We start from the raw sequence: 27,392 nt of genomic DNA, 5'->3' as shown, positions 1-27,392 counted from the left end.
CATTCGCTTGCGGGTAAGCTACGGCCACCCGGGTATGCCTTATGCCCAAATGAGCCATGAAGTTCTTAAATGGCCGGCTATCAAATTGTGTCCCGTTGTCTGTGATCAATTGAACGGGTACCCCGAAACGAGTAATCACATTTTTCCAAAGGAACTTTTGACACTGTTGAGAAGTGATAGTTGCCAAAGCCTTTGCTTCCACCCACTTAGTGAAGTAATCAATCGCCACAATCACATACTTTTTGCGTCCAGCTGCCATTGGGAATGCTCCGATCAGGTCCACTCCCCACCTCGCAAATGGTATTACCTCGCTGACGGGTTGATAGTAGGTGGCTGGTCGACCTGGTAACTTGTGAAATTCTTGGCAAGTGGCGCATCGTCGAACATACTGCTCGCAATCCAAGTTGATCGAAGGCCAGTAGTAACCCATTAGAACGATCTTTTGCGCGAGTGTTCTCGGTCCTTGATGGGCAGAACAGATCCCCTCATGAACTTCCTCCATCACAATTTTCGCCTCGTCGTTGGTTAAGCACCGAAGAAGCGGTCCACCATATGATCTTTTGTAGAGTCTATCATCGACCAATTGGAAGCGCGGTGCCCTCAACTTAACTTTCTTTGCCCGGGAGGAGTCGTCAGGTAGAGTGCCGTTGGCGATGTAATTCTTCAAGTCGTACATCCAGTCTGGCTCGCCTATCTCGACCGGGTGGACCTCTATGACATTAATGCTTGGCGCTCCGACTTCTTCAATGCGTGCGATTTTGGACACGTATTCAGGAGCTTCTTGAGTCAACTTGGAGAGCATGTCAGCGTCCGTGTTCTCCATCCTTGGTATTTGGATCAGCTCGTATTTTTTGAATTGTTGTAGTAGTTCGAGCGCAATATCCTTGTACTGTATCATCCGGTCCTCCTTTGCATCGATCGTGCTGGATAGCTGTCCGATTATTAACCGGGAGTCTGATCGTGCCCTTAACCGTTCAGCCTTCATCTGCTTAGCCAGTCGCAACCCGCCGATGAGCGCCTCGTATTCTGCTTCGTTATTGGTAGGTTGGAATTTGAAAATCAAGGCTTGATAAATCTTGAAGCCCTCAGGGGAGGTGAGCACAATTCCACCCCCACATCCCTTCTTGCTTGACGACCCATCAGTAGAAACTTCCCACCACGGTTCTTCCAGCGCAGTCGGTCGGTCGGGTTCCGGGTCGCGTGCGGTGCACTCGACGATGAAATCAACCAATGCTTGACCCTTGATGGCAGGACGGGGCTTATACTCAATCGCGAACTGGGTGAGCATCATGGCCCATTTGATTAATCGCCCTGATGATGTTGGATTCCTGAGGATCGTTCCTAACGGTTGATCGGTTAGCACTACTATCGGGTGAGCCTGGAAGTAGGCTGCAAGTCTTTTGGCTGTTGCCCAGAGCGCCAACGCTGTCTTCTCAAATTTTGTGTACCTCAGCTCCGGTCCTTGAAGAGCTTTGCTCACGTAGTAGATCGGCTTCTGGATTCCCTTGTTTTCTTCACGGACGAGCACGGAGCTGACCGCTCGGTCGGACACAGCCAAATAAACGAACAAGACCTCATCTTTCTCTGGCTTCGATAGGACTGGTGCAGAGCTCAAGTACACCTTCAAATCTTCAAAAGCCGATTGACACGCCGGCGTCCATTCAAAGCCATTCGATTTTTTCAAAATCTGAAAGAACGGCAGAGACTTTTCGGCTGACTTGGATAGGAAACGGCTAAGCGCTGCTAGTCGACCGGTCAGTCGCTGAACATCCTTGACTGATCGGGGGGGTTGCATCTCCATTATCGCTCTGACCTTCTCGGGGTTTGGCTCGATCCCCCGCCCCGTCATCATGAACCCCAAGAATTTTCCCGTCTGAACAGCAAAAGTACACTTACTTGGGTTCAGACGCAGGTTGAAAGTTTCCATCACCTTGAATGCCCGGGCAAGATCGGCAGGATGAGTTTCCTTCAGTCGACTCTTGATGAGCATGTCATCCACATATGCTTCCATAGTCGACCCGAGCAATCCTTTAAACAGCTTGTTCACCATCCTTTGGTATGTAGCTCCGGAGTTCCGCAGACCAAATGCCATTACCACATAGCAAAACACTCCGTCTGGAGTGATGAAAGCAGTCTTCTCTTCATCTTCCTTGCTCATGAAGATTTGATGGTATCCTTTGAATGCGTCCATGAAACTTAGCAGCTCACACCCGGCTGTTTCATCAACCATCTGGTCGGGATTTGGTAAGGGATATGGATCCTTCGGACAAGCTTTGTTCAAATCGGTGTAGTCCACGCACATTCTCCATGTTGGCGGTTTAGGCGCAAGGACTACATTGGCTAACCATTCCGGGTAGAGGACTTCTCGGACGTGCCCTACTGCCAAGAGTGTGGCGGTCTCCTTTTTCACGAATTCCCTTCTTTCACTCGACAGGTGCCTTTTCTTTTGCTTGACCGGTTTTGAACCTGGCTGGATTGACAAGCGGTGGCAAATGACAGATCGATCAACTCCGAGCATGTCTTCCGGTCCCCAAGCGAAAACATTCTTGTATCTCTGCAACACTCCAATGATGTCTTCACGTAGGTCGACAGGGAGTCCTCGACCGATCTTGACTACTCTTTCTGGTCGGTCGGAGTCAAGTATGATTTCTTCCAATTCTGAGGCAGGTTGTGGTTTTTCCTTCAGCTCTCCATGGTCGACCTGCTGGGATATGGTGTGAATCCTACTTTCCTCCCGGTCCGACTGCTTGACCGCTCGCACGTAGCATTGCCGAGCAGCACGTTGGTCTCCTCGGACCACTCCAATCCCATTAGGTGTATGGAACTTCATGCACAAGTGGCTCATGGATATAACAGCAGCTGCGCGAGTGATGCCTGGTCGTCCAAGTATAGCGTTGTGAACACATTTCAATTTTACTACCACAAAGTCCATGGTAGTCTTCAATACGTTCGGTTGGCTGCCCAACTCCACGTCCAAGCGGATGACTCCCTCTGCTTCTATGGAGTCGCCAGTGAAACCAGACAGCGGGGTCCGAATGGGGGTTAACCGATCGGTGGACAAACCCAATTGTGTAAAGACGTCAAAATATAAAATGTTCACAGAGCTCCCTGTGTCGACCAGCACCCGCTGGACATCCGTTCCGCTGACATCTAGTGTGACGACGAGCGGGTCATTTTGGGTTTCCCCATGGAGTGGTAGATCATCGTCAGTGAAAGATATTGGCTCTGTACGCTTTTTCTTCTCTCGGGGTTCCGAGTGGATCGTCCCAACGTATAAGTTCCTCGCCCATTGCTTCCTTTGGCGCGAAGAGTCACCTCCTTCAGGGCCCCCGTAGATGACGTGGATCACTGGTTTCTTTCCGACAGCCTTCTCGTCAGCTGTCCCAGGTGGGACGAATGCCTTGTTGTTCTTTTCGGGATTCCTTTTCCACACATTCCTCTCCGTTTTTCCTTTGTTTCTATCTCCCTTCATCACAAATTGCCCCAACTCTCCATTCTGAATGAGTTGTTCGATGAGCACGCGCAAGGCCATGCACTCCGAAGTATTGTGTCCCTTGACTCTGTGGAAAGCACAATACTTGCTCTTGTCCTCCCCCTCAGGTACCGGCTCCGGCGGGTGGACCAGATTGCATTGCTCGGCAAACTGCAAAACTTCCACCAAGGGTCTGTTCAATGGAGTGAAACGTGGTACGTCATCTGGTCGGTTGTGTTGTTTGACGTGTTTGAACGGTGGTCTATTCTTCCTTTGATCATGGCCTCTGTCCCGATTGGCCGGTTGCTCATCACGTCTCTTTGCCATGTTGGCTTCGGTGGCGTCTGCATGATGTTTAGCTCTAGTGATGGCCTCCTCATAGGTTCGGGGGGGATTAACTATGAGGTCGTAGTAGAGCGCCCCAGAACAAAGTGATGCAAGGAAAGCTTGGATTGCTACCCGGTCCTCCATTGGTTCAACCTCATCAACCTCACGTTCCCATCTGAATAAGAAAGTAGACAACGGTTCTCCCACAGCTTGATTCACCTTGTTCAGGCAAGTGTAAGATTTCTTTCTCGATTTACTTGCAGCGAAGCGCTTTACGAACTTATCGGCCAGCTGGCCGAAATTTCTGATCGACCCCCGCTCTAAATCCTTGAACCATTCGGCCGCCTTACCGACCAAGGTGGCGAAGAAAGCTCTGCAAATGACCGCATCGCTTACTCCCAACATCAACATGTTGCCATAATACATGTCGACATGCTCTTGCGGGTCGTATCGCCCGGAATAAGTGTGGGCCAACGGGATCTGGAGGTCCTGCGGGTAGTGGGCATTCATGATGTCGTCCGTAAAGGGGGTGGAAATTAGCGGGCATGATGGTTCTTTTCTCACGCCGACTTTCTCGCGAAGTTCTTGTTGCAAACGATCTACTCTTTCCTGCATCCTGGCCATTTGGCGGCGGGGACTATCTTCTTCATCGAGTCGCCTCTCTTCCCTAGCCGGTTGATCGTCTACTCGACTGGTCCGCCGATCACGTACTCGACCGGCTGGTCGTGCCCTTCTATCAGCTGAACGGGCGCCCCCATATTGTGCACTTCCAGTGCTGCTTTCCTCCACAGTCCTTCGGGACCTCTGTCTCGCGTGTTCATTGTCATTTTGGGGCCCCAAGCGAGATCTAACACTATTCTGGATGCGATCGAAAGCGCTCCTACGTTGGATGGGATCATACCGACGTCCCTCTCGATCGGACCTCCGTGTGCGATCCGTAGATTGGACTTCCTCCAAGTTACGATCTTGAGGTTGGGGGTGCGACTGTTGCCTCTGGGAAGGTTGGGGCACCTGTTGTCCCACGGCGGGGATTTGAGGGATCGCCATCATTTGGGGAGTGGGTGATACAACATAGTATCCAGGAGTCCCCGGCCACGTTTGGTACATCGGAGTCAATCCTTGTTGTGGAGCTCCTTGCAACGGGTTTCCCCCAAGTGCACCTGGTGTTGGAGTCAGCATTTGGCCCGTAGGGGGCAGCATGGCATATGTTATTGGAATTTGAAAACTCGTCTGCCCAGCACGTTCGCCTACATTCGGGTTGACCGGTTGGGTAGGTCGTGCATCTTGCCTTTGGTTGGATGTCAGCTCGTTCATCAGGCTCCTGGATCGATCCAACTGGCGACGTAGATCATCTTCTGGGAGTGGTTCCATCACATTGTTGGGGTGAGGCCCAACCTGCCGGGTTGGACTCCCCCTACGCGCATGACTTTGGCTCAAACTTTTCCTGCTGTTCGTCATTTTGAGGTCAATAGAGGGTTGTGAGAAGAAAGAAAAATAACGGGATAGACGAAGTGACTTGTCCAGTCCCCACAGACGGCGCCAATGATAGCGTTAATGTAAACGGGGTCTACGATTACGCTACGAATACGTGTGCTACGGGTGGTGAAGGATGTCGCTCGGTGGGTCACCGGTCGACGACTGAACGGTTCGAAGCTATATCGCTCTACGAGTGACGAACAGTCATAAAAAGTAAGCAAGAGAAAGATGATGATCAAATCGCAAGTGTATTAGTCTAGTACTGATGAGTTCTCCCCCCCCCCCCCAAATGAGGGGTGTGATCCCCCTATTTATACTAAGCAGGTCACGTGAGTACTCAACGGATGACATGCGGATGGTCTGACGTGTCATGTCGGCATTGGTCACCTTGAACAGTCGCTCTGCAGGATCTCCGTGACGTGCTCGAGGTGGCAGAGCAATTACTCACAAAATGCCATCACTTGTCGCCTCGAGCATTGCAAACGATTAGAATCTTCGGGGAGCTCAAATGATTCCTATAATTCGGAATCTCCTAGCTCCTTAGTAGGCTGCCCGTAGGGTGGCAATAAGTCGCCCGTAGGATGATAATAGGCCGACCGAGTGGTTGTTGACGGAGTGTAGAGTGGTTGATGCGGACCGACCGAGTGGTTGTCGACGGAGTGTAGAGTGGTGGATGCGGACCGACCGAGTGGTTGTCGACGGAGTGTAGAGTGGTGGATGCGGACCGACCGAGTGGATGTCGACGGAATGTAGAGTGGTCGATGCGGACCGACCGAGTGGATGTCGACGGAATGTAGAGTGGTCGATGCGGACCGACCGAGTGGTTGTCAAGTAGGGTGGCAAAGTGCGCGCGTAGTCCAATTGCGTATTTACCCATCACCCAGCGATTAATAGAAGTTCTATACATCACTCTTGTATTGTAGGACTAGTTTGTATTCCAAGAGATGGCCAGATGAATGAGCACAAAGAGACATTAAAAAGGTCGAAAAATGAAGAAGCATGAAATCTTTGCCCAAAAAAAAGGAGAAAAAGCATGTGTATGGATAGCTGAGCCTAAAAAACTAAAGAAAAAGGGTAACAATTGAGTATTGGGAGACGCAGGAGGATTGCAGCAAAGGTGCCATGTTTTTTTTTTTTTTTTTTTTTTTTTTAATAAATTATAATGAATGTTATTATTTATTTTTTAAAAAAATATAATATTAAAAAATATTAATCTATGTGGCATACTACATGGCATGTGACTTAGAAGTAACATGTTAATATAGGCCAAATAGGTTAATTGCACTAATTGAACAAGTTTAAGGGTCTAATTGAGAGTTTTTTTTTAGTTCGAAAGTCTAATTGCACATTGGTATATAGTTGGAGGGTCTATTTGACCCTTATCCCTAAATGATATTATCGTAATACTAATTCTGAAATTATAATAATTGAAATTGAGTTTTGGTGTATTGGTGTACTTCTTAGCATTATTGGTACTGTTGGTTTTATGACTACGGGGTAGTCAGTCGGCAGGCCAACACAACCGTAAAATCAACTGATATCGTACAAAATATTTGAACAGTATCGTAAAGATAGAACAATAATGATTTTATGAACAATACACCAGGAAAATAACCATTAGAAGAGAGAGGTGAGTCACAAACGGACTACTTAAATACCAAGTCTCATCCAAAGATTTTCCTAGACATGTAAGGTCACTCTACCAAGATTGATTCTTTCCTACACGATATGAACAAAAATAACAGTTGATAATAGGAGAGAATAATAGAGAATAATAGAAAGCAATTGTAAGAGACAAAGATTTACGTGGAAAACCCCAAGAGGGTAAAAACCACGGGCAAGGCTAAAGGTGTTTCACTATAAGGAAATTATTACAACTCTTCTTTCGGTGTAACAAAGAGAAAACAATGGAGAATTTCTCTCTTGCTAAGGAAAGAAAGAGCAACTACTAAAGGAGAGATGTGAATGATTTTGGGATGATGAGAATGATACATTGGTAGGGTATTTATAGGTGGAGTTTAGGGTTCAATCTCGTAAATAACATAAAATTTGGGGTGTGAAATGTGATTTTCTACCCAATAGTTTCAATATTAAAATATGATTATCTCTTCATTGATCAACCATCATCTTGTCTAATTGTCTTCCACTTGCACCACTTTTTCAATAATTTGCCATCAACTTGATATATAATATATTATCACACACTATTGGTGAAAATGGGATGTCCTTGTCTTGTCCTTCCTTTTTGGCCATCATGAAGTCCGTGGATGGCTTTGTGATCTTCATGAAGTCACCATCATCTTGTTTCTACCAGTTTTCATCCATGACTATTATTTTAGTGTCAGAATTCATTGCGCTAGTCACCTATCTGTTTAAAACATGTCGAAATTTAAAAAATTTAAGAATATTTTTATTCTTTTCAACTTAATATCCTGATTTAAGCATGAATAAATTGATTTAAGCCCTAAGATTGATCATAATTCACACATTTCTTCCTCATCTTACCTTATTTTAGGAGATATTTGAGCAAATACTATTTGTAGTCCCACGAGTATTAGCAAAATGACAGTTTTGGTCCACATGTTTAATTTTCTACCAATTTTCATCCAATATATTATTTTAGTACCAATTTTCATCAACAATTATTATTTTAGTGCCAAAATTGATCGTATCATTGACCATCCGTTCAAAACGTGTCAAAATCTACAATTTTTAATGGCATTTTCGTATTTTCTAAATTGAAATATCAATTTGAGCATGACTAAAGGGATGTAAGCTCTAAACCATCATAATAAAATCCTAAGTTAGCTAGACTATTGACTTGTAATTATGAGATACTATACCTAAAACACAATGTTAGTGATATCATGCATCATTAAGGTTTATCATTCCAATATTATATATATATATATATATATATATATATCTCTTATGGGAGTCCAAGACTCCAAGTAATATGAGTTAAACGTACTCCTAATTTTTACTTCCTCATATTTTCTGATGTGATAATAATAGATTATTTTTATTATGTGAATCTTAAAATTAATATCTACATCAAAATTTCTAAAATAAAAGTAAAATTTAAGAATATAACTTAAGAGTGTACATAGTAATTTTGAAGAAAAGGTCTACAGTTTCCAAGTAATGCTGATGCTGATGCAGTAGCTCTCACTCCTCTCAGGAGATTTACGAGTCATAAAAGAAGTTGCAGAATATATTTTCCTGCAATATAATGGACCTCAAGATTTGATATCACAGGATGCCCTAGCGCCTAAGCCTACCCTATCCATGCAAGTAAACAAGCTATCCCTTCATGTGTTCACACCACAGCAGAGTTTTGTGTCAGTCCAGCTATGGATCACACTGTACTATTATTACGGAGTATTATTATTATTATTATTATATCACGAGATATCATGAGTAGACTTTAACTTTAAGAAATACTTTTAAACTCATATCATAATCAAATTAATTTATTTTCGCACCAAATTAGCTCAATTAAAGAGTAAGGTATTAGTCATTAATTTTTTCATACGAAGGAGAATTTTAAACTCCCAAATTCTATTAAGGAATATGAATGTATAGTCACTCATGTCAACCAAGTTGATTACATTGGTATTTTATTTTAAATCCACTTTGAACCAAAAAAAAATTGAGTAACTTAACGAATCAAAATTAAATATATTTATATGCATGTAAATTTATAGTTTTTTTAATATTACATAGTAAATTGTATTACAAAATGATATTATTATTATTATTATTATTATTATTATTATTCTTATATAAAAATATTTCATTTTAACTTGTTCTTCCATATTCTTTTATAAGGTAAACTATAACTTGGCTAGTTGTAATATTGTTAATGTGCAATTTTAGAATAATTTTTATATTTAATTTTATAGTGATTAAGTGAATGTAAAAATTAGAATATCCACAATTTAATCATATTATAGTTTCAGATTTTATTTTATTTTTCAACTTTAACTTTAAAAAGTTTTTTTTTTTTAAAAAAATGAAAATACGCAGAAAATGAAATATGATTGTGGTTAGTAGAATAATATAATATAATATAATAGTGTGGCATAACCGTTGCCTCCCCCACGCGTCTCAAAATCTCTGACCGTCTTTAATTGTGGCATGCATTTCCTTCTCTGCCCGCCCAGACTTGCTTTTTTATTTTGTGTGTTTATTAATATTACGGAGTAGTAGCGGCTAGCCTATCTTGGAATTATCTATCCATCTGTCTATCTATCTATCTATCTCTCTATCGGCCTCTCCTCTCATTACATTACATTACATACATCACGTTCACGTACTTTTTATCAAGTTCGTTCCCGGAGGCAATTAAGGCAGGTCTAAGCTAGCTTGTCGTTTCTTTATTTATTTTCCGACGCCGAGACCGGAGCAGTGATGTCGGGCGGCGGATGCGGAATGGACGGTACCAATAGACTCCCTTCGCCATTGGCCTCCCATGACGACGTCGTCAAGGACTCCACTCTTTTCTGGGAAACTCTGAAGGGCTTTCACGGTGTCATGGGGACCAAGTGTATGTAAGTTACTCTGCTCAACTCTTTAGCTTCCTTATGTTTTAATTTTTAAATTAAAAATATTTTTATTTGTGTTTGTTGTTTGAGGAGCTAGGGTCCCTATCATTGGAGGGAAAGAGCTTAATTTACACGTTCTATACGTGGAGGTTACCAGAAGAGGCGGCTACAATCAGGTGCGTCGTCGTCAACTCTGATCTATACAGTGACTACACTAGTATGTATATTGTATATATATATTGATTTGGCAATAATAAGTAGCTTAGGGAGGGATGTGTTTGAAAAGGTAGGTGGTGTCGGAGAAGAAGTGGAGAGAGGTGAGCGGAGTATTCGAGTTTTCCCCGACGACGACAAGCGCTTCATACGCACTGAGGAAACACTACTTCAGCTTGCTGTTTCGATACGAGCAGCTTTATTTTTTCAGGCTTGAGCTTGAGCTTGAGGAGGGCTTATTGGTTGATGATCATCATCATACACCAGCTGGACCAGGTATACTGTATACATAAATTACTTCTTATCATAAGATCGATCTCATTTCTTCTTGTTCAATTCAGTACCTTCTGCCCTGGCCTAGGCTTGATGATGTTTTTTCCCCTAAACTGAATCTTAAAAAATCTCTAACTTTAATCTCAACTAATAATTAACTAATAATTAATAGATATTTGGGAAGGGAATTAATTTTTAATTTGAATTGATCTTCAGGCCAGCAGCAGCAGTATTATTCTGCTACCGGAACCATTGATGGGAAATTCGAGTGTGGTTATTTGGTGTCCATGAAACTGGGATCCGAGGTTCTCAACGGGGTTCTTTACCACCAAAGTCCCAGCACCTCATCATCACTCTGCACTGCTATTGTACCGTACGTCGTTCCTCCTCAAACCCCCCGGACTCGGAGGAGGAGAAAGAAGAAAGGCAGTGGCGGCGACCCCTTTCGCCCAAAGCCCAACAGGAGTGGATACAACTTTTTCTTTGCTGAAAAGCACTCCATGCTCAAGTCTCTCTACCCAAGCCGAGAGAGGGAGTTCACAAAAATGATTGGAGAGTCTTGGAACAATCTCAGCGCTGAAGAAAGAGTAGTGAGTATATTATATTATATTGATTCCCCTCCCCGCCGGCAATATAATATTTCCTGTCCTATCTAGCTAAGCCAATTAAGGTTATGTTTGGCATTGTATGTGTGTACATGTAGGTCTATCAGAACTATGGATTGAAAGACAAGGAGAGATACCAGAGGGAATTGAAGGAGTACAGAGACAAGAAGAAGAAGATGATGATGATGGCTCCTTGATTGCCTGCATTGCTAGTGATCGAGCCAGCCAGCGACACAAGCTAAGATCGATATCATCAACTTGTAAATTCTCGACTCTTGAAACTTGAAACAATATTGAACATGTAATGTACTTCTTTTTTTCATTCCTGTTCGCATCAGATTAAGATAATCAAAACCAATCTTATCTAAATAACAAGTTGACGGCCTAAAATTTAAGAAACAGGTAGGAATAAGTTATTTCATCTGCATTTTGAATTTAATTAAATGCTTATTTCTCATGATGCTTCTTCATCCTCAATTTGTTGGAAAGTAGGATGGAGAAACCAACCTTTCATCACAACACTCTGTCTTTTACAGAAATATAAGTATTTTGTTTTTTTATGAAAAAAGTTTTCTTTTGCTCCTTTGTAAAATAATTTTGCTCTCAATGCTTTCTTTATTATTATTATTATTATTATTATTATTATTATTATTATTATTATTATTGCGTATACAAAGATATTTATATTTATTAGTTTTTACAATTCTAAATACAACTAAACAATGAAAGCAATCTTTTTATTAATTTCTTTTTTCATAAAATTTCAATTACATCCCTCCAATATTTTCCACAAATCATGTATGGAGTAAATCTTTTGATAACAATGCAAGTAAAAAAAAACTAACTTAATATTAGTGACCTAATATAGCCCGTTGGCAACAGAGACCAATGATGTTTATAAACCTTCTCTGGCAAGCTATTATGTTTGACTTTGCCATTTTCTTATTTTAGGTTAATTAGGATGCTGATGCTCATGGATAAAAAAAAAAAAACTTACCAATACTCCCAAGCTACTTGTAACATTAATCTATAATAATTTAACCCGGAATAGGTACACAAGAATGATGAATAGCTATTAAAATACCAGGAAAATCTCAATATTGGGATTTGCATATAACTAGATGTGAGTTTCACAAGCTAAGGTACCAGTAATGTGAAGACACCCTAGCTATTCAGAAAATATGCTGTAGTGATACACTATGAAATGAGACAATCGCGATTACAAATCATGCAGTGAGTTGAACTAAGCAAAGAGTACAATAGACGTACAAGATGTAATTTAGATGAACCATCCGCAGCCCCGTAGCTTGATCGAATTGTATAGTAATTACATGTACTTAGTTATAATGCATTTAATTACCTGGCCAAAACATGAAAATGCAGGTATTTAGAACTAAATTGAGTCCTTTGTTAAGGTATCACGTCAGTGGCTGTGGCACCACACCTAATATTCTCCTAACTACAGTTTACCTTCTGGCTTGCATATTATGTGTTCTCCTGGAGACATCAACTAATGAGGCTGAAGGACGGAATGCCTGGTCTGTTGGTAAAGGGGCACTATGTTTTCGTTGGTATGAAAGTGAGCCAGAAGAAACCTGCCTCTGCAGAGAACATGCACCACACCCTCTCTGATTGAGCATAGATGACTCTGCAGCAACACGTCGTCTTGTGGCATCATCTATGTAGAATAGATCATCAATCCTTGCCATTAAGTTGAAGGCTATGCTCTCCAACACCCTAGAATAGCTCTCAAGGATTGACTGCCCAACATCCTACATGAAAATGAACATAGTATTTTTATATTTTGTACATCTGGCTTCATGATTTAGATATTGCAAAATAAAAATTTACAAGCTTTGATCTAGCTGGCTTAGCCTCAGTATCCTATTCCCCCTCCCCAGCCCTCTCACAACTTAATTATTTGGCAGCCCTTATAGCACCACAGATCACTGTTCTCACTTTCTCAGACCTGATAACATCATCTGCATGGCAGGTGTGGCCCTATACTTTCTAGAAAAAAGGTTTATATGGATCAATTTAATGCACTCAAGGTATACCGCCATTCACAAATAATATAGGGTCTATGTTAGACATAACTGAAGTAATTTTATCATGAGGCTGGCCTGGCATAGATGAAGGGATGCTGTAAACTTAAAAAACTTACCCTGTTATACTGAATCTTTTGCATGTCCAATGTAGTCTGCCGGAGCCCAGGTAAATTTAGCTTCATGCTCCTAAGGATGGCCTCAGCTCGTTCTGATAACATTTTATTCCTTTCCTTGTTACCAACAAGACCTTTCATTGTGCCTCCCCATGATGCCTTCCCACTTTTCGCTGGATTCAATTGCTTCTTTCTGTGCTTCTGCCTCCAGATATGCATTGCAGCCTCAATTCTATTAGCAATTTCTGAAGCTGTATACTCTGATGATAGGTCCAAGTAATCAAGAAGGCATTCTGGGGACAACTGCCCAGTAGTAATGTCACTGTAGAGGGTTTCACCTAAAGACTCTTTTCCACTCTGAAAATTTACAAGCAAAATATTGAAATTTGAACAAAATCAGAAAAAGTGTACAAGGAAAGGATATAAAACCTGTTTAAGGTCTGGTTTGGAACCAGAACCAGACAGTTACAAAACCAAACGAACTGTGTCAACAATTGTGGTTCTAGGAACCAGATTACCAGAACCAGAACAAGAACCCATAACTGGAACCAGGGGTTAGAACATTGGCTAGAAAAATAATACCGGAGTAGTATTCTTTTCACTTGGCACTCAATTGAGTGACACTGGCTTATATTGTGTACAATGTTTAAGGGGAAAAACAGGAATACTTGGGTCCGTGAAGTAAAGAATATCAGTTCAGCCAAATCAATTATTCAGAAGTAGTCCTTACCTTGGGCAAGCTCTCCATGTAAACTTTCGGCACTTCCATCTCAAACAGTACACTAGTGTTTATTGCCAAAGCAGCCTTGAAAATTTGACTGGTGCACTCCCTACATTGAATCAATTGGTTCCTTGATTCTTCAGACAAACCATTTGACGGGACCTTTGGAAATGGTAACCACCATTTCTCTTCAAGCCTAATGGAAGGCCTATGAGAGGACAGAGAACGAGGGCATGTTTCAATCTGTTCTCCATCAGCAACAACTACTCCTCGGTCAACATAACGAAATTCAGAGTTGTGAAAGCCATCCAAGATGTTTATAAGAATTGCATCTAATTTTTTGAGTGCTGGAAGATTGATGTATAGGTCTGAGCGTGGTTGAGGCACCATAACCTCGAAGGTTCCTCCATTAGGAAATTCCTGCATTGAGGGAACAAGCTCCACTATGGAATCACTGACAGAGAGAAGCCATTCCATCTCTCGGCGCCAAATTGATTTCTTTTGCGGTGCCAATGGCTCCAATTTCCAGAGTTCACCAAACACTGAAGCTGCCAAATTGTTGGAAATCCAAAATCGCAGCTTATTTAACAATAATACAATACATTTCATCGGCTAAACTCAAACATGAGATGCAGAATTGAAACCAACTGCTAATTAAGTAAATCAAATGTACCAGCAAGATTTGTAATAGCATTAGAAATAGCAAGAGCAGTGCACACTCCTTTTCCTCCACCAGACATATCTTCCCCTAACAACAGCTTTGCAAACCGACTTTTCATCAATTCAACTTCTGCAAGCAGCAGAATAAAACATACATGCTGAGTTGTGCCAAGCTCTCAAGTCTTAAGCCAGACAATAAAAACACACTTACTCCCTCCCTCCCTCCGAGATTAACGCAAAAAGTGAATTTAGTTGAATGAAAACAATGCAGCTTAGCTTAATTAAGCACATGGATTTTTTTTACCTGACATATCTGTTTTAGATTTAGGGGGCTTCATGGTGGGAATGAAGACGTGTCTGCCACCGACGACGGCGGGAAACATGGTCGGAGCCGGCGGCGGAGAATTAGAATTGGAGCAGAAGGCGGCGAGTGGGGTGGTAGAAAGAGAGGAAGAAGGGGCGAGGCGACCGCAGGAAAAGGTAGTGCTGCTGGTGGAGCTCTCCGACTCGCTGACGTCAGCGCTGATGCTGTAGCCATCGCTTCCCGCATCAAACTCATCCTCCTCCGACGAGACAAAGCCGCTTGCCATTATATTCTCCTCCACGAGAAATTGGAAATGAGGGATCAAAAGGAGAAGAAATTAAATGAACGCAGTGACGATGAAGATATGAGTAGTACGTACGTAAGCTCAAAATATGATTATTCTCATCTATTCTCTGTATAGACGTATCGTATTGGAACTGAAATGGCTATCATATCATAAAAATTGAACTAGAAAATAATTGAGACGTTTACCGATGTTCTTAGTAACGAGTATTGAGGGCATGATTGAAAGAAAGAAAGAGAGAGAGCAAAGCGGAGAAAAGCAATAAAGTAAAAGAGAAGCGGATGTAAGTAAAGGCTAAAGCTGATGTCCCCTGCCACTGCTACACCTACGCCCACTTTAATGACTTTACGCAAATGGGGACGGCGTATGTCACTCACTGTTACTGGTGCGCCCAGATTCATTGATTAGTCAGTCAGTCTCAGTCGTCTTCACTCTTCAACCTCGCCTGTAACTTACAACAAATCTTCTGTTTTCCGTATAACCACTCTACCTACGTACTTGGTTTTTTGCATATGCAGTTTTTTTTTTTTTTTAATAGTATAATACATTCAATATAAATATTAATATTAAATCTATCCAATTTCGCAAGCATAAAGTTGAAGAAAATTTAAATATACGTGTATGCAACAACGGCATAATAATCTTATGTAGGTGTGGTGGTGTGCCGCTGCGTTTAAAGCTACTAGTTACTCATCATCAATTTGTATTTGTTGCCTTGTTGGTGGGACATCAATGTTTACTTACTATCTGCCCTTGATCATTACACTTGTAACATTTATTATGACTCCATTATCTTCTTTTAGTTAGCTGGGTACTGTACTCCTATTATTAAATCATAGAATTGTTGGGATTTTCATTCTAAAATAAAAATTTCAGTATTCCTAAACTTAATCTATCACAATCCTTCAAATTTGTTATGGTTCAGTAGAAGTTGGTCGGCACTTGGCAGCATTCATTTGAAAATGCTTAAGTATTACGAGTAATAAATATATAAATAAACACACATGTATATTTATTATATAAACATATATTTATTTATATTTTGTTATTGTTATCATTATTATTATTATTTAAGAATTAGTTAACAAGAACAAAATATTTCAAGGCAATCTTAAATTATCTAAAAAGAAAATAGAGGTACATTACCTTGAAATATTATCGTCACATACTCACATTAGCTTTGATATAATATAACGTTATCAAGTAATCTCATAACATTATTTGAATTAAACAACCTCTTATTATATTGAATATTGCCAAAATAAATATAATAAAATTCAAAACACATAACAGCATGTTTTGTCACTCTTTGAAGTTTTAATGTATCTTGACTTAGGAAATTTGTGTTTACACAACAAAAAAAAAAAAAGCTCTTTGGATTTTTTTTAAATTTTTAATTTTTTTTACTAGATAGTCTTTCCGGTTTAGAAAACTATATCAGCAACCAAATGGTGACAATATTGTGCAGCCCGTACTAAAATGTTAGGAGATGAGTTTTGTGTATTATAGGTAATCGTTCTGTTTATTCTAGGCAATCATTATGTGTACTCATGTTAGTAACACATGTTGTGATGTGTTTGTGTATTCGAATGTTTAGGAGGATAAGTTCTGTATATTTTGTGTCAGTATTCTGTGTATTCATGTTATTAATACAAGTTGTGATGTGTTTGTGCATTCAAATGTTAGGATGATGAGTTTTGTGTATTTTGTGTCAATATTCTGTATATTCTAGGCAAACGTTTTGTGTATTCTAGATAAAGATTATGTGTATTATAGATAATGAATTCCCTTGAGTCATTCGTGTCCACGTTCACTAACATCGAAACGACGTCGTTTCGGACCAGAGTTCACAGTGCACTGTGTACCTGGTCCTAGATATAACGATTGCCAAATGGTCTTTTAAGTTAAAAAAAAAAAAAACTGTTTTAAGCATCATTATTTTAAACACTGGCAATGGACCGGCCCAAATATGGGCCCATTTCAGACAATTTATCTTCTTTTTTCTTTTCTTGTCTTGGACGTTTATTCATGAATTGATAATAAGGACAACTCAAATTGGCTCATCACTCGATATGCAGACACTATTTTCTCTGGCTACGCGCTCCGGTGGCGCACCTCCACCTTTGCCGATGATCTCGCCTGTCGTGGCGAAACGCATTCCGCTTAATATTTTACGCCCCCTAATTTCTCCGATTCCTTTCACGTTACCCCACAGTCTCACATCCTCACAGGCTCAACCATTTCTCTCTCCACTTGACTCAAGTGTCATTTACACGAGTAGAACCCTCGCCGCCGCGGGTCCTGTATCCGCGACGTACGCTTCTCCGAGCGAAGATTCGGAAATAACGAAGCTGGCTCAGGTCTCCCTCTCTCTATTGTAAACCCCACTCCTGCTTATGTTCACAGATTTTATATTGTTTTTCTTTTTATGTAAATTCAACTCTGCTTATGCATATGGAGATAGCATTTCTTGTTTGAACTTGTTATACCTTAAATATGAATGTGTTGAACAATTAATTGGGGTTTGAACTTGTGAGAAGAAGCATTGATAATGTGCAGATGAAAAAGACCATAATTTGCAAATTCCAAGTCACGTGCAAGTGTGATGGAAAACATGCTCAATTAAGAAAGTTCTAATTGTGAAGAGTTGTTGCCTAGCATGGTTATAGAACCCCTGTGAAATGCGGTATTGCAGAGTAAAATAAATATTTTTTCCTCTTTCAGTTGACTTCATGGATTTTGAAAGATAGGTGTGACTTGTGAGTCCTGATTATTATGAATTATATTGGTGAGAGCTAATTGTATTCGTTGCACATTATAGTCCAAATATTTTGTGTCTTTCGGTAAAAGCTGATTGATTGAATTATCTGTAGGTCTCAAAGAGATTGGAGAGTACTTCAAGGTATTTCAAGAGATTGGGTAGTATAGGGTTTTGGGGGCAGCTGGTTTGCACAGTGGTTGCTGCTGGGATCCTATCTTTTTCTGTAGTTATCACTGGGAAGATCACATCACCCTTTACATTCTACTCAACTGCTGCTGGAATTGCTGCAGCTTTTCTTTCTGTTTTCTGGTCTTTTGGTTATCTTCGTTTGTCTGCGAAGCTAAAGAAAACAGCCAGTGAGCCTTCAAAGGTAAAGTCTCCTTTTTTTTTTTTTTTAAAGATATTACTTCAATTGCTTGAGATGGCACCATAACTGCCTTATACGGAGTAATATTTATCCTTTTCCCATTTCCACAAATGTCAAAGAAAAAGCTTCACATTCTAATTATATTCTGTTCTACTGTTCAATTCAGCTTCAAAACACACACTTACTCTCCTGCAACGTCCATACAGTTACACACGGAATGTTGGAAGATTGATGTGCTGTTAAATTATACGGAATATATAATTGAAATGAAAGTTAGAATGATTTATACCCTTTTCCTGTTGCAAGATTGATGTGCTGTCATATCCTCCTAAACAAATTCCTGACTGCAGAAACCTATTAAAATGTAGAGTCATTCTTTTGTTTTTGACTTATTTATATTATGGAATAGATGGGTGTAAAAGTCATTCTTTTGTTTCTATAAATCAACTAAACTAATTCTTCATCCCAACCTAGCTAGTTGGTGTTGGGCTGTTGGCTATATGGATGGATTATGTTTACTCATTAGCTGTATTCCTTGCAGTTTTATGATGTTTTCATTCGACACTTCACAAATTTGATCAAACAGAATTAAGTCAATGTTGTGCTGGTTGGTTGTGTTTGTAGGCTCCTCCTCGTGCTGATGTGGTGAAAAGCTTGAAAAATGGGATTGCGTTGAACCTTGTGGGAATGGGTGCTGCTGTAGTTGGGTTGCAAGCCACAGTAGGTTGGTTGTCAGCTAAGGCTCTTACCACCTCAACTGTTCCATACTATCAGGGTATTTCCCCTGGTAGTAGCCCTGTGCTTGCATTGGATGTGATTTTGGTACAGGTACTCACTCTTCTAGATATTATAATGACCTTTTTGTTTTGATATACACTGACTGCTGTCTGCAATAACAACATTATTATTATTAAACCTTATCTGCTCATATTTACAGGCATCAGCAAACACTATTTTATCACACTTTCTTGGGCTGTTATTCTCGCTGGAACTATTGCGCTCAGTAACATTACCGCCACCTTCTGAAAGCATTCCTGTTCCTGTTCCTAAGGTTGCATGAGCTCTACTGAAATAGTGTAATATGGTGGTGGTTAACACTGTGGAATAACATTGTCGTTTAATTGTATAAGTGAGGTTTAGCTTTGTATGTTGCATCCATTTTATTATCAAGGACAGGACTGTACTGTACTTTGTAGGAATCTCCATCCATCAGAGGACCCTTCTCCTTGGTGTTCTTCTCAAGTGCAATGTACGAAAAATGCAAGTTGTAAATTTCTAAAATTTGAGAAACGTAAGTGCGACTTGTGTTTTTGACAAAAAATTCTCTAGTCCCAAACGATTTTTTTTTTCTTTTCTTTTGTCCAAGTTTTAGAAGTTGCTCATTTTGATATTTTTTTGACCATTTCAATCAATTTCCCCTTGAATGGTAGGATTAGTAAACCCCACCTTTTCTTCAATTTAATAAATAAACTATTACAAATACTATTCCGTATTAAATTGTACGAAAATTTTAAAATATAATATATGGCATCGAGAAGTGAAATAGTAAAATCATATTTTTATAATTTGGGTGTGATTGAGCAATTTTTCCACAAGTGAAGTGAAATAGTAAAATCATATTTTTATAATTTGGGTGTGATTGAGTTGAAGAGATTCATTTATTTTTAATCAAAGATTAAGGGCGACTAACAAAACCAATAGTATAGTAATAAATTTGGTTTCCAAATAGTATCTTTTGTTTTATGGAAGACTGCAACTAACAAAACCAATAATAATATAATAAATTTGGTTTCCAAATAGTATGTATGTTTTATGGAAGACTGCAACTGACAAAACCAATAATAATATACAGCAATAAATTTGGTTTCCACTTTTCCACGTCAACTAACGTTGCAAGTCACAACTCAGAAGAAGATTCCTAGAAGTCGTCTGAACTCTGACGTCTGCATATATGGCGACACAATCTCAACAGGATGACAACACTTCCAAGTTCCAATCACTCCCCTCCAGCGCCTACCGACCTGAAGTCTGAAGATGTTCTCATTCCCTTCTCTATAAATAATACATGCATATCAAGCCCAACCTTATTAATTAACTGCTTCTCTGATCTTCAACAAATTAAACAGCTCGCCTCTAAGCCGGTGCTTGCAAGTATGGGTTCTCTGTGCGTCCCTACCCAACCACTTAACTACCCTTTAGCTCGCCGTGATGATTCCGTGGTTGATAAGTATCATGGCGTTGTTATTCCTGACCCTTACCAATGGTATGCACAATCATATCATTTTTTTATTTTTATTTATTTATTTTTAAAATTTCAATCTCCTCGGTAACTTTATGTATTTTTTGGGTCAATTTTATGATAGATAATTAATTATATATGTCCATCTGTAATGCCGAGATTATAATAATATAATTTCGTATGTTATAAAAAGTTAAGGTGTTTAGTAGCTTCATGACTTGGATGAGTATAAGCTAATTTTTTAATTTAAGAATGATAGAGTTGATGAAGGGGGGGATGGAATGAGTAGTGTTTATTTGTATTTTAGGCTTGAAAATCCAGATTCAGAGGAGACAAAGGAGTTTGTGAGGAAGCAGTCTGAACTAACGGATTCCGTACTGAAAAGCTGCGAGACAAGAGACAAACTGCGGGAAAAGCTGACCCAATTGTTTGATTTCCCAAAGTACGACGTTCCTTTCAGGGCAGGTGATAATAACTACTTTTACTTCCACAACACGGGCCTTCAACCTCAGAGAGTCCTCTACGTTCAGGTTAGTGCCCTCCAATTTCCTAAACTTAATAATTATAATAATAATTGCATTGCATTGCATTCCATTGTGGGGTTTGGTTTCTAGCTTTAATTTTATATATAATTTCTAAGTTTTTACGTACCGCTACCGCTAGGATTGTTTGGATGCGAAAGCAGAGGTTTTGCTGGATCCCAACAGGTTGAGTGAGGACGGAAGTGTTGCATTGAAAATCTGGGGGGTTAGCCAGGATGCTAAGTACCTGGCTTACGGGATTAGTTCAAGGGGGAGTGATTGGGTGACTGTCAGAGTTATGACCGTTCATGATAAGGCTGTCCAACCTGATATTCTTTCCTGGGTATGTATATTGTATAGTATCACCTCACACATCATATACTATAGAATATATATTTTGCTTTGCTTTGCTTGCTAAATTCTCGATCGAGATTACAGGTCAAGTTCTCGGATGTTAGCTGGACCAAAGACAGCAAAGGTTTTTTCTACAGCCGCTATCCAGCTCCCAAGTAAGTCCAGTCCCACATTAAAATTTAAAAAAACAAGCGAAGTTGAGTGGTTTTTATGTTCGATAAATCAGAGATAATATTTGGTTCAGTCTTTCACATGACTCCATTCCAACTGAATATTCAATTCGGTGATATCTTATATATAATGGCTGTATGTGTGTAATTAATGAGCTGAGGACACTGCCTCCTCCCTCTGATCTCCCATAGGGATGGAGATAATCTGGATGCCGGAACTGAGACAAATGTCAATCTACACCATCAGCTATATTATCATTTCTTGGGTACAGATCAGTCTGAAGATATCCTATGCTGGAAAGATTCAGATAACCCCAAACATATGATTTCCGCTTCAGTCACGGAAGATGGGAAGGTATTATTATTTCATTTGCTTATTAATACTATACATACATACATACTGCCTAACTTATTGCTTGGGATCTATCTTTAATTTTCTGTATACCACTGTTTCTTAGTTGATTTACTTACTTTTTCCATAAAATAAGGATACATCTTAGTTATTAATAACATCATATTGCAAGAGCCGGGACAGGTAGGAAGCTAGCTAGGATGATGCATGCCACCAACTTAGCTTTTCACTTTAGAAAAGCATATTTGTCTTTGGTAATCTGGACAAGATTGCAATTCCTAACTTCTATATATGATTTAATTATATTCTTGATTAAAATATATGATTGATGCACACAAGCTAAGTATGTAGTGCTAGCTATGACATATGCATACACTATGGTTTTGGTGGCACATTTTGCTCTCTTAAAAAAGTAACTGGCTTTTGGCTAGCACTGTGTTAACTTTTTTCTTCTTACTCTTCTGCTGCAGTATGCTCTCTTGTATATTTTTGAGAACTGTGATCCAGTCAACAAAGTTCATGTATGTGACTTGTCTGCTCTTCCAAATGGGCTCCAAGGCTATAGAGGGACGGATGAACTGCTTCCATTTAACAAGCTCATTGATCATTTTGAGGCCTCTTATGGATTTGTTGCAAATGATGAAACTGTTTTCACCTTCCGGACAAATAAGAATGCTCCAAAGTACAAACTAGTCAGAGTGGATGTCAAAGAACCTGGATCTTGGTGTGATGTCATTCAAGAGCATGAAAAGGATGTGCTTGAATCAGCTGTCGCTGTGAATAACAATCAACTTGTGGTGAATTATTTGAGTGATGTGAAAAGCGTTTTACAGTTGAGAGATTTAAGAACAGGTGGTATTCTGAAGCACAATTTACCTATAGATATTGGAACAGTTAATGGAATTTCAGCTCGCCGCAAAGACAGCATTGTGTTTATTGGTTTTACAAACTTCCTTATCCCACTCATCATATATCAGTGCAACCTGCAAAACAAGGTCCCAGAGATGAAAATATTCCGCGAAATTACTGTCCCTGGCTTTGATCGTGCAAGTTTCAATGTGAATCAGGTCAGTGACTTTTCCTGACCTCTGCTTCTTTTTTTATCATTCCACATTCACAACCCATGACCTTTTGCCGCACATCAACAAACAGCAACTTAAATTGTTGGTGAAGATACACACTAATCGTCTAATTGTTTTGTACTACAGTAATTCTTAACAACTAGCTTCAACATTAGCGAGCATATTAAAAAAATATTGTGTGTAACTAATAGCTTTTCCCTATTGGATTCGAGTTTTGGTAGGTATTTGTGGACAGTAAAGATGGTGTTAAGATACCGATGTTCATAGTGGGTGGAAAAGATATTTCTCTGGATGGATCAAACCCTTGTTTGGTATTTGGATATGGTGGATTTAGTGTTAGTGTTACCCCATATTTTTCTATGGCGCGGCTTGTGATAGCAAAGCATTTAGGTGTTATCTTCTGTTTAGCAAATATTCGTGGCGGTGGGGAGTACGGAGAAGAATGGCACAAGGCAGGTGCCCTTGCCAAAAAGCAGAACTGCTTTGACGATTTCATTTCTGCCTCTGAGTATCTCATTGCTGCTGGTTTCACTCAACCTAGCAAGTTGTGCATTGAAGGCGGAAGCAATGGAGGACTTCTAATAGGAGCATGCATCAATCAGGTCCGTTATCGTCAGCTCAGCTATCTGTGTTGAGATTAATTGATATTGAAATTTGCATTGGTAAGTTTTTTATTTTTATTTTTGCAGAGACCTGATTTGTTTGGCTGCGCACTCGCCCATGTTGGTGTGATGGACATGCTTAGATTCCACAAATTCACTATAGGTCAAATCCTAGTGTTTGTGGTTGATGTTTGTGCAGCGTCACAAGTCCATTAAATTTGATTTTGATTTTGATTTTTGTTGGTGTGATCAGGACATGCATGGACCTCTGACTTTGGGTGTTCAGATAATGAGGAAGAATTTCATTGGCTAATCAAGTGAGTAAAGTTTAGGGTAGGCAGAAGAATTGTGGAACTGAAAATTTGTGACTTAACTAACTACTTTTGCTGTTGCTGCTATTTTTCAGATATTCGCCGCTACATAATGTGAGAAGACCTTGGGAACAAACTCAGGCCTGTCAAGCATTTCAATACCCATCAACCATGCTATTGACAGCTGATCACGATGATAGGGTGGTGCCACTGCACACATTGAAATATTTGGCGGTACTGTCTGAATTCATTGTGTGTGTGTTTACAAGTTGTGGTTTGTTTTTGCTAATGTTGCCTACTGCCTTGTCCAGACCATGCAGCATGTCCTGTGTACAAGCGCTCACAACAGTCCACAGACCAACCCAATTGTGGGTCGCATAGAGCGCAATGCTGGCCATGGATGTGGGCGTCCCACCCAGAAATTGGTAAACTTCTTTCTCCCCTCAAAAGTCAAATCCCCTTCCTGCCTGCCTTTCTCATATTCATTCACTGCCCACCTTGCAGATTGATGAAGCTGCAGACAGGTACGCGTTCATGGCTAAAGTTCTGGGCGCCCATTGGATTGAATAGTATGATCATCTTCATCACAACCCCAGGGACTCACTCAATTCACCTGTGCCTGCCTGTCCTGTTTATAAGCTTAGGGAATTTGTAGCCTGTAATTTCTGTCCGTGCCCTTAAATTAATGTCAAATTCCCATGCAACTTTTTATCTACTCCACTTTTGCAAGGATGCTCTCAATCCTGTATTAAGTTTGAAGCTAGCTTTTTAATAAGCAACATAATACTTTAATCAACACTAATTAATGATTTCTTTATAATAACTAAATAATTTCCGCAAGAGGCACGACACAACACAAGTTCATATAGGCTCCTCCGGCAATGCAAGTTATACGTTTACAAGGCAGACCTCACCTTAGTAGATTGACTATGTCAGAATCTAATGTATCAAAAGGGATAACAATAACATCCAAAAATAAATTCTTTAATTTGTTCCCTCAGATTTACTCTGGTACACAGCTTCTAGACATTCTTTTGCTCTATGCACCTTTGATTGGAGATAGAAGCTTCCGTTCTTTGCATTTTGCTCAAACAAGTTATCGTACTTCTGCACAAAAATAGAAAAGCATGGAGGCTCATATGTGGGAAAACACACACACACACATCAGAAAGAGCAAGATTGAGATGAAATGAACCTGCATGATTTCTTCCCATGACGAATTCTCAGCGACGCCAAGGACTTGCCTTGCCTCAGTTTCAGTTATTGCTTTGCCGGCCCTTTTAATGTTTTGTGCAACCTCTTGAGCAGCACCAGTCTTTGAGGCATCTGACATTATTGGCACATGGATATTTTAGAAGACCAGACCTGGCTCCATTTAGCAATTTTAATTTAATTTTTTTTTGGAGGGGGAAAGCATAGTAGAAATATTTCCAGGTGTAAAAGCCAGAACATCAAGATAAATTAGATGTCATGTCAACAGAGCTGAAGACAGTCGAATCAACATAATAAAGCAACTTGGATTTTGACGTATTTCAAAAGCTAGACTCCTTACAGAAGCACAGTGCATGTCTCCAAGCAGGGCATGCCAAATGAATTCACAATAGTGGAAATGAGAAATCAGATGAGAGACAGATTAAGATTGAAGCATACTACTTAATGCCTGTCGATATGCTTGAGCAAATGCCCTTATCATCATCCCAGAACCCACCACAATCAAATGTGCTATGATTCTTGCTGCCTATGACAATAAGACACCAAAAGCCCAGGTTAGGACTATGCTTTCACAGTTCTTATCCTCCAGTGGGAAAGAAACAGGGAAGCACTACTAGAAGGGACATGCCATCACTGGAAAATCCTAAAATACCATCACCACAAAAAATAAGTATCAAAACCATTCTCCTAAAAAGACAAATCTGCTTAAGTGCAACCTTGAAAAATACAGCCAAATATTGAAACTTCATTTCAATAAAGACAACATAATTAATCAAGTCAGGGGAATAACAAGAAAAGGCAAAGATTAACACAATGCAGTGCTACAGAAATCTTTTCTATAGAAACAGTCACAATTTGAAGTTCTGCAAAACCACCACTAAATGTTTTGGTTCAAGCTCGATATCAGGCTGTCAAAGTCAACCCATAAAAACTGCACCTATTCCTCCCAAATATAGTTTCACTCTATGATTGTCCAAACATACTCCAATTGATTGGATCCTGCAGTATTGGCACCTCTATTCAATTATTTTCTTGGACATTAACGTACAATTGTGTTGCCTCATTTATGTTTCAACTGCATGTCATATAGATTTCATAACCCAAAGTAAATAAAAGATTTCCAAAACCTATAATGTACTCTTTCTCTCACTCTCTCTCTCATATTGGAAGCTAAGAATGACATATATACACATGGACAAACACCAGAAAATTTTTAACATAAACATAAAACCTCTGGCATTATAAATTATGCCAAAAGCCATTAAAATAATGCCACAAGTCCACAACTAAAAAAGAAGAGAGGATATTACAAACAAAATCTAGCAATGTATCAATGGAAGGAAAATGTCAAAATAAGCATACCATTGCAGAAACAGCAACCACAACAGCGTTACTAGAAGTAGCCTTGAAACCAAGTGGCCTGCCAAAGAAACGGTAGCATTGGTGATTGAATTAGCCAACCTACTACTTGTTAATCAAATGAGTAACTTGTTTGGGATAAATTATTTGGGGCATGACACATTATCCAATGATAATATACATAAAAGCTTGATCATTTTCTCTGCTTATTCTATTACTCAATACAACCCCAAGATTTAAAATCTTCATGCACAATTTCAACCTTCAATATTAAAGACGTGAGCAATAGAATTTCATAAATTTGAGACACTCCACATCATCCCCACCAGTTGAGAAGGGTCGAATTGCCAAAACTTAATTCACATACAAGTACGAGTAAGAGATCCGATACCTCCAAATAGCGACGGTTGCAGAGCTTCCTCTCTAGTCTCTAGGAGCTTGAGTCTATCCGCGACTACTTGGAGCAACTAACGTTGTTCACGAGAGTTTGATAACTGGGAGCCGTTGGCGGGAGAAGACTTGAAGAGTTGCAGTATTAGGGTTTGTCTTTTTTTTATTTTTTTTATGTTGTAACTTGTAACAGCCTACAGGTTAACAGTGGATAAGTGGAAGTCTTTCTTTTTTTCTTTTTTCTTTTTTAATAAATAAGAAAATCTTAACAAATTAAGAAGAAAATAAATTATACCAAAAACAACTATTTCGTATTACTTAATTTTACTGGTCTCATCCTATTCACACTCCGATCTAGGGGTGCAAACGAGCCGAGCCGAGCTCGAACCTGGGGTGGCTCGAGCTCGAGCTCGTTAAGAAATGAGCAGCTCGAGCTCGAGCTCGGCAATTATCAAGCTACTTGAGACCCGAGACCCGAACCCCGAGATTCGATACCCGAGAACCTAGACCCTAGGTCCTTGACCCCGAACCCCGAACCCCAATACCCGAGACCCTAGACCCGAAGCCCGAAGCCCGAGACCCTAGACCCGAGACCCGAACCTCGAACAC

The 27,392-nt window shown here is 40.0% G+C and overlaps 5 protein-coding genes across 6 annotated transcripts; 3 read left to right on the top strand and 2 right to left on the bottom strand.

Moving 5' to 3' along the window:
• Nucleotides 1–9,488: 9,488 nt before the first annotated feature.
• On the top strand, nucleotides 9,489–11,288 carry LOC116025759 (high mobility group B protein 9). Its single transcript, XM_031267091.1, has 5 exons — nucleotides 9,489–9,828; nucleotides 9,920–9,998; nucleotides 10,113–10,311; nucleotides 10,525–10,898; nucleotides 11,012–11,288. Exons 1-5 carry the CDS (start codon nucleotides 9,689–9,691, stop codon nucleotides 11,108–11,110), a joined length of 891 nt encoding a protein of 296 aa, XP_031122951.1. The 5' UTR covers nucleotides 9,489–9,688; the 3' UTR covers nucleotides 11,111–11,288.
• A 706-nt stretch (nucleotides 11,289–11,994) lies between these two features.
• On the bottom strand, nucleotides 11,995–15,324 carry LOC116024002 (rop guanine nucleotide exchange factor 1-like). The gene is made up of 6 exons (XM_031264886.1): nucleotides 14,760–15,324; nucleotides 14,469–14,585; nucleotides 13,805–14,343; nucleotides 13,078–13,431; nucleotides 12,384–12,685; nucleotides 11,995–12,273 (listed from the first exon to the last, which is right to left on the bottom strand). The coding sequence occupies exons 1-6, from the start codon at nucleotides 15,043–15,045 to the stop codon at nucleotides 12,270–12,272; spliced, it is 1,602 nt and encodes a 533-aa protein (XP_031120746.1). The 5' UTR covers nucleotides 15,046–15,324; the 3' UTR covers nucleotides 11,995–12,269.
• A 1,780-nt stretch (nucleotides 15,325–17,104) lies between these two features.
• Nucleotides 17,105–19,527, top strand: LOC116024824 (protein TIC 21, chloroplastic-like). Its single transcript, XM_031265827.1, has 4 exons — nucleotides 17,105–17,423; nucleotides 17,937–18,194; nucleotides 18,816–19,019; nucleotides 19,129–19,527. The coding sequence occupies exons 1-4, from the start codon at nucleotides 17,136–17,138 to the stop codon at nucleotides 19,249–19,251; spliced, it is 873 nt and encodes a 290-aa protein (XP_031121687.1). The 5' UTR covers nucleotides 17,105–17,135; the 3' UTR covers nucleotides 19,252–19,527.
• A 711-nt stretch (nucleotides 19,528–20,238) lies between these two features.
• LOC116026289 (prolyl endopeptidase-like) lies at nucleotides 20,239–24,642 on the top strand. Of its 2 annotated transcripts, XM_031267769.1 has the most exons (12): nucleotides 20,239–20,454; nucleotides 20,738–20,960; nucleotides 21,094–21,294; nucleotides 21,390–21,460; nucleotides 21,668–21,830; nucleotides 22,298–22,894; nucleotides 23,131–23,511; nucleotides 23,599–23,674; nucleotides 23,765–23,828; nucleotides 23,918–24,056; nucleotides 24,134–24,247; nucleotides 24,327–24,642. In XM_031267769.1, the coding sequence occupies exons 1-12, from the start codon at nucleotides 20,345–20,347 to the stop codon at nucleotides 24,390–24,392; spliced, it is 2,205 nt and encodes a 734-aa protein (XP_031123629.1). In that variant the 5' UTR covers nucleotides 20,239–20,344; the 3' UTR covers nucleotides 24,393–24,642. The 2 variants fall into 2 exon arrangements, with proteins under 2 accessions (XP_031123629.1, XP_031123630.1); XM_031267770.1 differs by lacking the exon at nucleotides 20,239–20,454 and having other exon boundaries at nucleotides 20,869–20,960; nucleotides 21,116–21,294; nucleotides 24,327–24,620.
• Nucleotides 24,610–26,925, bottom strand: LOC116026290 (mitochondrial import inner membrane translocase subunit PAM16 like 2-like). The gene is made up of 5 exons (XM_031267771.1): nucleotides 26,785–26,925; nucleotides 26,397–26,454; nucleotides 25,473–25,560; nucleotides 25,018–25,148; nucleotides 24,610–24,929 (listed from the first exon to the last, which is right to left on the bottom strand). Exons 2-5 carry the CDS (start codon nucleotides 26,397–26,399, stop codon nucleotides 24,807–24,809), a joined length of 345 nt encoding a protein of 114 aa, XP_031123631.1. The 5' UTR covers nucleotides 26,400–26,454; nucleotides 26,785–26,925; the 3' UTR covers nucleotides 24,610–24,806.
• Between the last annotated feature and the right edge of the window lie 467 nt (nucleotides 26,926–27,392).

The sequence above is a fragment of the Ipomoea triloba genome, chromosome 7, assembly GCF_003576645.1.
Source record: "Ipomoea triloba cultivar NCNSP0323 chromosome 7, ASM357664v1".
NCBI classification, from domain to species: domain Eukaryota; kingdom Viridiplantae; phylum Streptophyta; class Magnoliopsida; order Solanales; family Convolvulaceae; genus Ipomoea; species Ipomoea triloba.
Note: the sequence above shows the minus strand (reverse complement) of the source record. Positions and strands in the feature narration are given on the sequence as shown.